Source organism: Protomyctophum bolini, assembly GCF_963924005.1.
Source record: "Protomyctophum bolini genome assembly, chromosome: 1".
Taxonomy (NCBI): domain Eukaryota; kingdom Metazoa; phylum Chordata; class Actinopteri; order Myctophiformes; family Myctophidae; genus Protomyctophum; species Protomyctophum bolini.
Window position 1 is genome coordinate 37,358,211 of NC_137862.1, and position 14,365 is coordinate 37,372,575.

General features: G+C 42.8%; 1 protein-coding gene across 1 annotated transcript in view; it reads right to left on the reverse strand.

The window, feature by feature from the left end:
• cmtm4 (CKLF-like MARVEL transmembrane domain containing 4) overlaps positions 1–13,621 on the reverse strand; it is a 28,363-nt gene extending 14,742 nt beyond the window's left edge. Inside the window, exons 1-2 of the mRNA XM_080767550.1 lie at positions 12,642–13,621; positions 4,036–4,212 (exon numbers count right to left, since the gene is read on the reverse strand). Coding sequence (XP_080623676.1) covers positions 4,036–4,212; positions 12,642–12,830 — 366 coding nt within the window. The 5' untranslated portion in view covers positions 12,831–13,621. The remainder of the gene's footprint in view (positions 1–4,035; positions 4,213–12,641) is intronic.
• Positions 13,622–14,365: the final 744 nt, after the last annotated feature.

Sequence of the window (14,365 nt, forward strand, 5' to 3'; positions counted from 1 at the left end):
GTGTGCTGGAGATTGGTCATTTTTTTTAATGTTTTTTTTGTGTGGCTTTTGCCTTTATTATATATTTTTTATGGAGGGACAGACAGTAGGCTGACAGGAAATGGGGAGAGAGATGGGGGGAAGACATGCAGTAAAGGCCGATGGGATCGGGAGTCGAACCCGCGGCACACTGCCAGACTGGATTACCAGCCAAGGTGCCTGGACCACTGAGCCATGGCCCAGGCCAGAGGTTGGTCATTTGACCATGACTGTCATTATTCAATAAAACAATGGTGCCAGTTGTAGGACAATCATTACACAAAATGCCAGGTTTGCAGTTTGCACTGCAACGGCCATTGCTTTAGCCACTTAAACCCTACAACATTGACCTGGGTCCCCCAGGGCTCTGTACTTCGTCCCCTTCATTTTATTACATAGTCGATTTACAATGTGAATGATGTGACGCTTTGTGTGCTTGCAGATCTGCTATTTTGGCAGAATGTTCCCCTCCAGTTCCCCTCCAGAATCACTGACTATTATGTTAGAATGTGTATATTATTTAATACAGAAGGATGGTCTTCCTGCTTTCTTTGTCGCATCTCCAACGGTGCCATGGCGGACTATGCATGGCAGGGGCGTCCTCTTCCCTGAGCCAAGCCTAAGCCTGACCGCATACCAGGTGAATGATATTGAACACTTAATACAGTATATATTCCTCCTAAACCTAAAATGGCACAAATACATTGACAGTTCTTTCTTAATCTGCAGTTCTAGCCAAAACGCACATTCACAGAAAGTGAACCCATACATTTGGTAAAAGCCCCAGGGTTGTGTTCGTCTTCCAATGAGAGAACACGGGGCATTAGGATCTTCATTTGGTCTGCGGCATTGCCAAATACACCACAGATGATTGAACTAGAGAAGTCAGTATCACATACTGAGGCACATATAGTAATGATATTAACTACAGTATGAAGCTATGTGAACAATCCCTGACACACACTGGCCACATTATAAAAGATTCAGCTCTACCGTGGGCTGAGGGCAGTGTCAGCACATGGCTGGGAATTCAGAGAAGCAGTAGAACACAAATGCTTTTTTCATGGTAAAATAAAAACTCCCCTGAGGCCCAAAGGGCATGTGGTAGCTTTGAACCTGATAGATATAACAGCATGGGGTACAGCCTGTACAGGGGAGAGTAAAGCCAGCATGCTGGACTTGTTACTTACTACACTCATAAGCTAGGATCCATGCAGGAGGGAGGCTCTGGAAAGAAACTCTTTATTAAAAAAAGTGTAGACTTGAGGCACGCCATTAAAAACGGTAAAACTCTAAATGCCAATCACCAAATTCTTGCTGGCAAAGGTAGATGTGTACTTTGCAAATGAAGAAAGATCCAATATCTTTGTGCCTAACTGCATGTTTTCCAGCACCAGCACTGAGCCAACCCACAGCTCACCACAGCCTGACTGCTTCAAAGTACTGCCTCTTCTGGGAGCCCGATTAATACTTCCTCGCAGGACAGTGTCACACAGATAATAGCCAACCTACGAGCTCACAAATTAGTAGCTGTAGGTCTGCTTTTCTCGGCCGTTCTTGGCATGCGACACCATCGCTGAAGGAGCACAAACAAATTAGGCTTAATAATGTCCCACCAATCAAACTTATTGCATAGACGACATTTGTGCTGACACACACACACACACACGCACACACACACACGCACGCACGTACGCTCACACACACACACACACACACACACACACACACACACACACACACACACACACACACACACACACAGACACACACACACACACACACACACACACACACACACACACACACACACACACACAGGCACATGCGCACACTGTTAACAAATTACTCAACACAGATTATGGCAAACACTGCAACTGCAAGCTAACTATGACACCTAGTCGTACAAAATGTATTTTCAACAGAAAAACGTGACACATGAAACGTGAAGACATGCAGTAAAGGCCGATGGGATCGGGAGTCGAACCCGCGGCACACTGCCAGACTGGATTACCAGCCAAGGTGCCTGGACCACTGAGCCATGGCCCAGGCCAGAGGTTGGTCATTTGACCATGACTGTCATTATTCAATAAAACAATGGTGCCAGTTGTAGGACAATCATTACACAAAATGCATTGCATTTGACAGTAAGACTGTAAGACAAAGTATAAAATTAGCCATTATTAGTCATCAAGCCTCAGCAGAAATGCAGAAATGCTGTACAGCCATTTGGTTTGGAAACACTTCAGGACTGAGGATACCTTAAGCCAGGCAATCTGATAGCTATGGTTGGATGTTGTACATACGGCTCAAAGCGTACCTTCCAATGCTTTATTGGAATAAAGGAATTTGAACTTAAAGTGAATGGACCTTTAACATTGGATCAAGATGTGATAGCAAACACCTTTATAATAGTTCTTTATAAATTCAGTTGAAGAGCTTGCACAAAGCTTCTCCACTAGAATCTGGACAAGTACTCCCAGTAATGAAGATTTTCAGGATAGGAGTAATCACCAAATCTGCAGTGGTAGAGATTATGAGCTCTTTAACCCATTTTGGGCGGGAACCCCTTTTGGTGTAAGCATTATGTTATGCTTTAGCTATTGAAAAATAGCAGATCTACAAGCTCTTACCGCGCCACTCGAAATCGAAGAACCACTGACATAGAAACTATAGATTTTTCAGAAAACTGTCAGGATGTAGAAGACATTTTTAGAATCTGATCTCAGGGCAAAATGGATTAAGAGATTCAAAAGCAAAGGATGCTTATAATATGGACACAACATTTTTTTAAACACACAAGGACGCAATAGTCTGCCCTATTGTCCACTTGATAAATCTATCAATCAATCAATGCATGTTTCCAAGTGCCTGGAAAACAGCTAATGGAACACCCATTTTTAAGGCTGGGGACCAAACAAATGTGGCTAACTATAGACCACTTAGCATTCTACATGTTGCTACAGATGTAAATTAGCTTATGGCTAACTCTGGCCCATTTACATGGATGTGAAAACTGACATGTTGATTAATTGTCCCTGTCAAATAAATAAATAAATACATAAATTAAAATAAAATAGTACTGTAGTACTGTAGGCCTGTGTGGCCTCTGGAAATATAGCATGCGGAGCCTTTTTCCACTCCCCTCTAAACTATACTCAGTAACAGCCCAGAACACACCAATGTGTGTATGTAGGCAGATATTCAAAGGCAACCAATAGCTTTGCTGGAGGATCCCCGCCAACTCATTTGCTTACAGCTGACATTGCACATCCAACTAACACAGAGTCTGCATGTTGAATGTTCTCACAACCTGGCCCACACTCACTGTAGTGCTGTCCAATATCACCCCTTTACTCCTACAGTGCAATTGTGAGATTTCTACTCAGCTATATCCGCTTCAAGAAATCCACGTATAGTATAACAATAATTGTTATCACTAAAAGTTTATTATTGAGCTAAATCAATGGTTGGGTTTTAATTTCAAGTTCCCTTTTTGATATGCATTATAGGTACTAGGTTTGGGGACCCTCAGGGATCCTTAGGGTCCCTGAGGGTCCCTAGCAAAATGAGGAACTCTCTGAGTAACAGAAACGTAAAGGTCCATTTCATTTTTAACTATCAATCATTTACCCTTGTGTGGGTCCCTGGCCCCTACAGAGCCAGGGACCCCCTCCTCAAGGACCCTTGTGTGGGTCCCTCCCTGGCCCATACAGAGCCAGGGACCCCCTCCTCAAGGACCCTTGTGTGGGTCCCTGGCCCATACAGAGCCAGGGACCCCCTCCTCAAGGACCCTTGTGTGGGTCCCTGGCCCCTACAGAGCCAGGGACCCCCTCCTCAAGGACCCTTGTGTGGGTCCCTGGCCCATACAGAGCCAGGGACCCCCTCCTCAAGGACCCTTGTGTGGGTCCCTGGCCCCTACAGAGCCAGGGACCCCCTCCTCAAGGACCCTTGTGTGGGTCCCTGGCCCATACAGAGCCAGCAGTCTAGGGTGTACCTTATAGGTTATTTTCATACCGTAAGGCTCCAGTTGATGTGGGGCACCTTGGTGTGCAAGTTGAGGCTGAAGATGAGCAGAAGGAATCCTGTCACCACGAAGGCACTGCAGCTGACAAACTCAAAGAAGTAGACGCCTCCGCAGGGAGAACACATCATGATAGTCTCTATGCAGATGAACCCAATCAGAGATAACACCTGCGGACACAGCGAGAGGTTGGAGAGGGTCAATGGCAATTTAAAAGGACAAAATAAGGTTCTACTGAACACATTTTTTTTTACGTCACTGCATGCACAATAAAATGTGGAGTTTTTGTTTAATTCAGAGTGTATCGCTGTGAATTTACCAGGAACAAAAAACAATGCTAAAACGCAGTCCACACTGCACAGCACACATTACTCATATCTCTATAAAAAAAAACATTGCACAGTTGAGTTTCAACATTTTCTGATGTGACTTCTAGAACAAAAGAATCCCATGTTTCCAGATGATAAAGTGAACAGCGTATGAGTCCATCTCATAACTCTAGTCTAGCCCCCCCTCTAGCATCCATCACCAAACCACAGTATGGGAAGAATCCTGCTATTTAGGTGTTCCTCTGCCATCTAGCCCCCCACAAAAACCACACACGGATTACCGATTGGTCTGGAGTGGTCCAAGACCAGAAGTCATAACAGAACCAAGAGACTGCAACTGTGACATATTACAGACCTGGTCCAGTCCAATCAAAGCAGCTCTGGTTGGTTCATCTACCGGTGTGGGGCATGGCTGGTGCCTGCCCTGCCTGGTGATCACAATTAGTAAATAAAGTAGGGGCGCACAGCACAGCATGCTGTTGAGATGCTGACCGTGGTGCATGAGAATCAAATTAAAAGAAGAGGTTGCACGACACACGTAGCCACGATGCACAATACATTAATCATGGAGAACAGAACAAACCAATGTTTATACTTCGGTTATTCAAAAATAGCCGATCTACAAGCTGAGCTTATTGGAAAACATTTAAAAAACTCTACTGGGATGTTCTCACCACAAAATATTTTCAGGCTAAAAGAAAGTGCTCCTCGGAGCACAGGTCTCCGCCAGATCAGGTAGGTTGTGGGCCACCATTGTTGATACAATATGAAGAATCGGACGTTCCATCTTGATCACATGACTATAGTCATAATGTGTACCAATTTAATATGTTTGGACAAAATCTGTAATATCCCAAAAAAAGATTGCAAAAATTATCCTCCTGTTTATAACAGTCCGATTTGAAAGATTCGGGATAGAGGTTCTGCTCTGGCATCCAGCGAGTGTCTGTGTAGTTTCGCTGCAATCTGCCCAACAGTGCCGGCGATTAGCTGTCCACAGACAGACGGACACACATGGACGGACGAAGCGTGTGCAAAACATAGTCTCTGCAATGAGTGTCCACAGCCTAATACACCGGGGGTTTGACATGAAAAGCTGGTTTGTGATGTCAGAGTATGTGTCATCATTCTGTAGCATCACGGGAGCCAAACCACTAAATGCTATAGGGCTGGGCGATATGACGTCAAATCAGTACCAGTTTAAGATTATTTCAAACTTTTGCCTCAATTACGATTAATGAGCGATAATCATAGTATCATACATCATCTCATTCCGGCCAATCACAATTTGCATCCTCACTTTTGTCTTCAATGTTTGTGTTTACACAAACCCTGGTCATAGGAGGGGCTAGCGCCCCTCAAAAAATATCAGAAGACTCATGGGTATCTCCTACACCCAACATGTCACAAACGAGGAAGATCAGCTAAGCCATCAGCCCACATGATGACCTTTATACCACTGTTAATAAAGCGTAAACTTGAGGTGGTATGGATACATCAGCAGATCCTCAGGTCTTGCAAAGACCATCCTGCAAGGCACTGTACAAGGTGGCAGGAGAAGAGGCAAAAGAAAAGATGCGAAGATAACATCGGAGAATGGATTCATTTGAAACTCAGTGAGGCAATGAGAGCTGCCGAGGACAGAGAGGGATGGAGAGAGCTGGTCAAGAGATCGTATGTGGTGCCCCAACGACCCTCCGGGGTTACGGGATAGGTGAGGTGAGAAAAATAGCAGATCTTCAAGCTCACAGAACGTTTTATGAAGTCGGTTATTGATTTTAAATCTTGGTTCGGATATATTTTCACTTCCTGCCCAACCCCCAGCCATCAATCAGGCTTTTAAACGCCTCACACAGATGCTTGGACAGGACACAGGAGAGGTCATATGACTTGTTGACAGCCGACTCCTCACACACCGACTTGCAAAGCAGAATATCTGAGGATTAGAGCCACTTTCAGCTAGAACACAGGAAATAACAGTGCTATGACTGGGACTGTGAAATACCATCCAGATTTTGCAAATGTTGCTTGTTATTGCAAGACTAGGAACAATATTCAAATGCAACCAGAGATAAAAAGACACAGACAACAGGGACACAAACACAAATAAAGAACGCTAATTACAGTACACCACAGTGACGAAGCTGTCACATTCAATGGCTGTGTTCAATCTTCAATCTTCTTGAAATACATATTTGTGCACAAGCTACAGAAGACAGTGAGCTTTGTTTGGCCTTGTTTTTGGGTTCTTTCAAGTACTGTTCAAGTCTTCAGGCACTCTTCAGAACAAACAAAAAAGAAAGAAAAAAATAATAATATAATAAAAACAAGCTAGTTCATCATTGAACAATAAAAAGCATGACTACATCACTGTTCAGTGTTCAATAGTTATTAGAATGCCATAGCCATCCTCTTTTTTTAGTATTTGGTCTTATTGACAGTCTCCTATTTGTGGAAGGTATACTATACACTATACAGCATGAGGGAGACTGGTTTGCATAGCCTGAATAGGAAGATTGCATGCACTCAATTGGAGTGGACTGTGATTTATGTTTCCACAAAGAAATACTATATTGACACATCGCCTTTTTATTAGACTTTTTTTGGATTGTGTTGTTACATGAATTTAATTAAAAGGCAGGAATCAAAGTCTTAACAAATGCTGTCTTTGCAAAAACCTGGTTGAATGTTTAATGTCTTTAAATTAAGATTATATTTGTAGTAGCTTGTCTTCCCCTGTGTTATCTGGCTCAAGTCAGGAAGGACTGCTTCATCCTATGTACCCTGTTTATCCAAGCATCCAAATGTAATTGAGCAGGATAACAGGCTGGCTAATACATGACGCAAACACAACTAGTAAACTGTAAATTAGTTCTCCGGTACAACGGGAACCTTTTGCCAATCCTACCAATTCATACCTTTCAAAAATATTCAAATGAGAACAGCAACACACGCAAAAAAAGAAAAAGTTCTATGGACAACGATGCATGCCCACCACATGGGCTGCCAGCCACTAGCAGACAGCACCTTCTCTCTCTATCTTCTCTCTCTCTCGCTCACTCACTCGCACGCACACACGCATGCATGCACGCACACACGTGCACACACACACACACACACACACACACACACACACACACACACACACACACATACATACACCTCCATGCCACGACCTGCATAGCATGCAGAAGATAAGGGAATGGCACACACGATAAACTGCTCTCTCGTATTTTCTATTTATTTAACCAAAAGTAATGAACAATGTTTTTCACCCATGCAGGGCTTCATCAGGTCAACTAAAAGGCTCTATACCCACAAAGTAGAAGAGGTGGTGACAAGGATGAAATATGAGGTCATGTCTCTTGATAAAAGGAAGCTTTCCCCAGCCAGGCTTCAGTGTGTCGCGCGTGTCAGACAGCAGCACAAAGTACCACGCCGGCTAATCTGACTAAGTAATGATTTTACGTCAAACTTCACCTCTGTTCAACCTCCTCTGCATATATGCATTCATTTACACACACTTGAGCGGGCATACACCTACACTGTATGATTAAGTCTATTGTGCACTGTCAGTTAAGGCTAGCTTAATGGAATCAGATCCTTCTTGCATAGCATACGTACACCATCTGTTGTGCACAGAACATTAAATAATGGATGACAAAATATGGCTGACTACACAGACCAGAAACTGAAAAGGTATCATCTGCTCTCCAAGCATTAGTGCAGCTTTTACCTATAAAATGTTGTGATCAAGCATCCCAGTAGATGAACAAATCACACCTGTGTGAAGTGAGGGGCGCTAATATATTAAAGTCTAACTCATGTTGATTAGGTGATGTAATGGTGATGTAAAACAAACGGTGCCAACACAAACATTAAACGCCATTAACAATAAAGAGACAATAAGACGTAATGAGGCACATTATGACGTACATTTTCCCTTCATTGTCAATGGCGTTTACAAAACAAACAATTAACTAAAGACAAACATTAAACCTGTGTATAGGAGGGGCTGGCACCCCTCAAAAAGCAGTTTAAGTAGTAAGTACAGATCAAGGGCAATGGACCAGAGCCAGCTCTGGGTATTGTGTGTGTGTGTGTGTGTGTGTGTGTGTGTGTGTGTGTGTGTGTGCGTGCGTGCGTGCGTGCGTGCGTGCGTGCGTGCGTGCGTGCGTGCGCATGTGTATGCAACAAATGAATGTGTGCACGTGAAAGTCCTTGGTTTTCCACTACCAACACAGAACGAGAAATGTTCAAACCAGAATTGAACAGAGCAATCTTTCATTGCAGGAAGTGCTCGTTGACATAGTGGTAGCATCTGGTAACTTCATTAGATTGCATCCACAGGCTGCAAAATGCCTTTTCAAAATGTTTCATTTCTCCTGGTTAAAAGGACCACAAAAAGAAAGCAACGTGACATGGTTCAACTTCATTTCATTGACACAAGTGAGCTTTTCTTCTGTCATAAAGTTAAAACTTCAGGGTGATTGACCAGTATTCAGCCACCCCCTCCCGTCCCCCCACACACTATGCAACATTTAAGTTCAATATCCCTGTTTGGAATGCATTTATCATTCACTGATTTGGTTGATTTTAGAACAGGGGGAACAAGACAGTTGTTGCTCTGGCAGACTCAACATGACACAATCAGGAGGTTATTGAGACTGATCGTGATTTGCCGTGCTATCATTCAGGCAAGACCAGTAACCAGGAGTCATTAGATCATACTGAATTATGTTATTCATCTACGATGTTTTTCTTCCAAATGAGTCCCGCAAATGGTAAACTCTGGTAGCTCAGTATAATTATTTAATACAGAAGGATGGTCTTCCTGCTTTCTTTGTCGCACCTCCAACGGTGCCATGGTGGACTATGCATGGCAGGGGCGTCCTCTTCCCTGAGCCAAGCCTAAGCCTGACCGCATACCAAATGTGACCGGTGGTGAGCCAAATTTGGCTTGCATGCCTTGCGATGTATATTGTGATACATTTTGTAATCGATCAATATATGGAAAACATTATCATAATCATATGTCTTGCCAGATATCCCACCCCTAGACAGAACAAAGTATCAGATTTCAGGCATCAACCCTGCACTATCAATGAATGAGGCTTAAAGCCTGAGGCAAGTGTCAGTTAAGATCTGATTAAAGGCGGGGCCTTCTCTAATGAGAGTGGACACGCCCTGGTCAGGTTTCAACCCAGGGAACTGGGAAGTCTGGGGGGGGGGTTACAGTGCTGAACCCACCAGAGCTGTATCGTACTGACTGTAATTATTTTATTTGTATACAATATCAAGAGATTGGCACAATAACATTCAAATAGATATTTTATAATTGTTAACTATTTGTGCAATTATTCAACATGACACAAAGCTTTAAAATGACAGTATGACACAACTTTACAGTATCTATCAGGTGTGAAATGCCACATTGTATAAAGCAGTACAAATGCACCCTCTAATAACCACTTAAACCCTGCATTATACAGTAGCAACAAATTGTGAAAATATCTATTTTCACTATTTTAAATAAATAATCGTTCATTAATCGTAATTGAGGCAAGAGTTTGAAATAAGTGTGATATGACTTGAAGTTATATTGCCCTGCCCTATGGTACATACAGCAGAATGCTTGTTGCAGTAGCCTGCTACATCTTATTAGGAGGACGACATGGTGAAACGATGTCTACTTTTATCTAACGTAGTAAACACAGTTCCATTTTCTTTCTGGCATGAAAAACCTATACTATCAGCATTAGAAAGGACAAGAGAATGTCTGTGTAATGTAAACACGGCTCTGTAACCTTCAGGCTGGTTGTGTAACTACTACTTTACAAGGGCCAGGGTGTGGATGTAATCAAACAAGCATTTTTCTTGACACAGTCGAATACGAAATGGCAAACAAAGGGCAGCCAGAGCGAGTGGTTGGGAGACATTCAGCCAGCGTCACTGGCTCTTGTTAGACAAGACAAGATCAATTGTGACACAAAACGAAATGTTCATTCCTATGAACTTATATCAAATCCGGTAGTTGATCATCGCCTCCTGTCTTAGATTCTATATCCCAGTAAGGAATAGCATGATAGACTAAATGTAAACTCATTACAAAGCATAAATGATCTACCATCACATTTAGTTTAAAATAAATAGTTTACCATCAGAGCCAGTGAATGATTGCCCAGTTGAACAGTGGAAAATAAACTGACCCTAGAGTCCCTAAATAGGATCATTTCCTGACCTGTTCTGAAGCTGAGATGTTCTAATCTAAATCACTGGTTCTCAATGCCGGGTCTGAGGACCACCAGGGGTACAAAATAACCTTTACGGGTCCATTTGGTTCCATTTAACACTGCAGGTTTTACAGTCTAAATTTGAGTCCCAGAATTATCTCATTACACTCAAGAGTTACAGACCCGTAAGGGACCGGGTCCATTTGGACCTGTGGTGGGCTAAGGACGAGACGTTGAGAAAGTGTTCAAAATGACACAGCATTATCTATCAGCTGTGAAATGCCACAATATTAAAGAATTGGGACCATGCCAATGTATGTATTAGAGGTTGGTATAAACCTTCATAGGCCCATGCACTCTAAAAAACTGAAAGTAAGCGTGGGTGACATTCAAAAGCCCTGCCCTTCTCAGTGCATCACACACATGACTAGGTCAAACTACAAAAGACTACAAAGCAAGGAAGTAGACGTTAAAGATTAATTCACTTCTGTTGTGTTTTTGCCAGTTGAAACCACCTGACTAATGAAAATGTAGAAGACCTAATGTAGAAGACCTATAGTCATACTGAGGACCTAGTTTTTTTCTCTATTATGCTAATGTTGCTAACATGTATTCCTTGGCAAAGACGTGCTTTTAGGTTTCATTTTCATTTCTGCATTTTATGTCAAACAATTGAATTGTTTTGCTGAATTTGGTTAATTGTTGGCTGTAGTCCTGCTGTAGTTTGGGGATATTTTCCTTCCTGCTTTAGCACCCTGCTGACAGGTGGCTACACAGCCCTTCTTCCCATATCTGCGCAGGTAAACAACACAGGTGTGTGAAACAGTGCAGGTTCACTGCAGCAGCATGTTACCATGCTGTTACACCGTCACCAGCAGGCCAGAGATTATAAACATTTTCCTTCCCACAAATGATACACAGACAAGAAGTTGCTTCTGTCTTCAAACCACATATGAATAATATTCAAGCCACTGTACATTTTCAATTAACAAATGAAAACCTATTCAAGGGTCCATGGGTAATAGAATAGAACAGTTGTGTGAATGAGTATAGTACATGTTGCATATACAGTATGATAGATACAGAGAGAGGAGAAGTGTATGTGACTGTGTGTGTGTGTGTGTGTGTGTGTGAGTGTGAGAGAGAGAGAGAGAGAGAGAGAGAGAGAGAGAGAGAGAGAGAGAGAGAGAGAGAGAGAGAGAGAGAGAGAGTGTGGTGTGTCATGTGAACCACTTTACATGGCAATGCATGCCTATTTTGGGCATGTCATAGGTGAACATTTCCAATTATTTTTCAAAATAGCTTGTAGATGGCTATGTTCGCTGTGGGACACTGTTGTACGACGAAGTACATAATTTAAGTGGTTTAGCTATATATATTCCATAGTAACTCTTCCAGCAGTTTGGGCTTTCAGGTTGCTCCTGAACAGACCTTTGACTTTTATTTATTTATTGCATTTTATCAAGAGGCACAAATATATTTTCAGATGTTGGTCTGTGGCCAAATACATATTAATTTGAGGGCCCTTGACATGAAAGTTTTGAGACCCACTGTCAGACACATGAGAAAGTTTGGCATGAGGACAGAGATAGGCCTACATATAGCATATTAAATTCACCAACTGGAAATATCATTACTAAACTACTTTAGTAAGCCACACTATGTTGTGGCTTCCCATATATGGGTTTAATAAGACTGAAATATGAATGGATAAAATAGCTACAGCACACCTGGACAACAGGACCATTGGGATGGAACAGCAATGACACACACACACACACACACACACACACACACACACACACACACACATGCACACACACACACACACACACACACACATCCATGCCATCATCATGGCATTGCCATGGCGGGCATAGCATGCCCCATGCCGGTGTCGCTGTAACTATCAACAAGCTCATGAAGCGTGGCCACGATTGTGACGCTTTGTGAGCTTGTAGATCGGCTATATTCGGCAATCGACACCGCCATACGAGGAACTACACACTGGGGTTATACAGCGAACAGAACACGTACCACTTCGACCACCTTTAGGATCCCAAAGTGTGACTTAATGTACTCCATGTCGCATCGGATTCCTCCCAGAACGTTCCGTGAATGGACGGGCTCCGTGGTGGGCTGGTAGGGGCTGCTGGCCCCGGAGATCATGGACGTGTTGGAGGCCTCGCCATCAAAGCCCTCCGCCTCCTCCGTGGTGGTCCTCATGATGGTGATGATGGTTTTTAGGGAGTGCACTTCAAACTTGACTCGAGTTGAGGTTAAATGGCTTTAATAACTTAACGTGAGAGCCAGCATACGGCGTAGGCTGTGTGCAGAAAGAAGCACACTTTGTTCCATAAAAAAAGAACCTCACAAGTGAGCGAGGAAAACAAACGAGTCGGTCCACTTTTGATAGCCCCCCATGCGATCGCGATATATAGAAAAAGACGTACGGTAGGAGGATGTTATGTTATTTTGAACATTGTTCACAGAGTAACAACCATCACTGCCGCGCGACCTGCCTCGCCGCTACGAGGTTACAACAATGTTACAACCTACTCGAAACAATGTTACCACTCTTCCCAAGGCGGGTCACTTGTTCGCGTTTCGGTGTCACTTCATGGGGACGATTCTGCCTCGTTCGGCACCAAAAAACAAACAAACCCCGTCTAGTATTGACCTCCACTCTCCTCGATGCAACAGACAAAAGCAACCCGTGTCTTTCCCAGAAGAAACAAGAGAAATACTTATTGTTTTCCAGACGGGAGGTATTGTAACTTCCAGGCTACAGTAAAGACGCAACGTTTTTACTTGATGCAAAGCGGTCTAGTCTCCGCCCCGAAACTGCACATTCCTGTGTATATGCACACGTTTTCCAAAAGTATTCACAAATAATAGCTTGCTGCAAATGAATATAGCCGGGGAAACGTAATACCGACATCTGCTGTTACTGTGCTATATTTTGTTTAACGACAGTTGTAATTTGTCCACTCCCACTACCAAACCATCCGTTTATCAGGACCGGTGTAATGTTCAGGACAGCCAGACAGCCGCCCTACAGGTTCCTATCAGGCGCAAGGAGGAGGAGGAGGCTGCTACAGGCATACAGTCAGTCAGCCAGGTCAGGTAGCCTAGCTGTATGCCTAACTGATTGAATAGTCAACTTGCACATTATGCATACTTCACTTGGCAGTTGCACATTGCACATATGCGCAAGGAAGGTATACTACCGTCCGATATGCATGCAAGTGATCAAAGTACATGTACGTGTAGTATATATATATATATATATATATATATATATATATATATATATATATATATATATATATATATATATATATATATATCAAAATCGATTAAAGAAATCTATGTCTTTCTTGATCCAAGACTGTGTATCCGATGTACAGGTGTGAATTTAACTCAGTGTTGAAAACACAACCTAAATGGAGCATTCGAGGCAGTTTGGTAACATCTCTCTCTGTCTTAGTTACAAATGGGTAGATTTTATTGTAGTGCACTGTAGTCTGTGGGGTAGGCTATACGTTACGTCTACGGTCTACAAGTATAGGTCAGGATGATAAACGGAACTAATAATAGTCGGACAAAGGCTAGGTGTTATACCCAGTGTTTTCCTTATCTCGTATTTAAATGCACGAGGATACGCTAATATGGATACAACAGGGCACAGATAATCTTGTGCGGCACAAAATAAAAATAACCCTTAATTATACCTTACTGCCCTCTTGTGGATTTTGAGG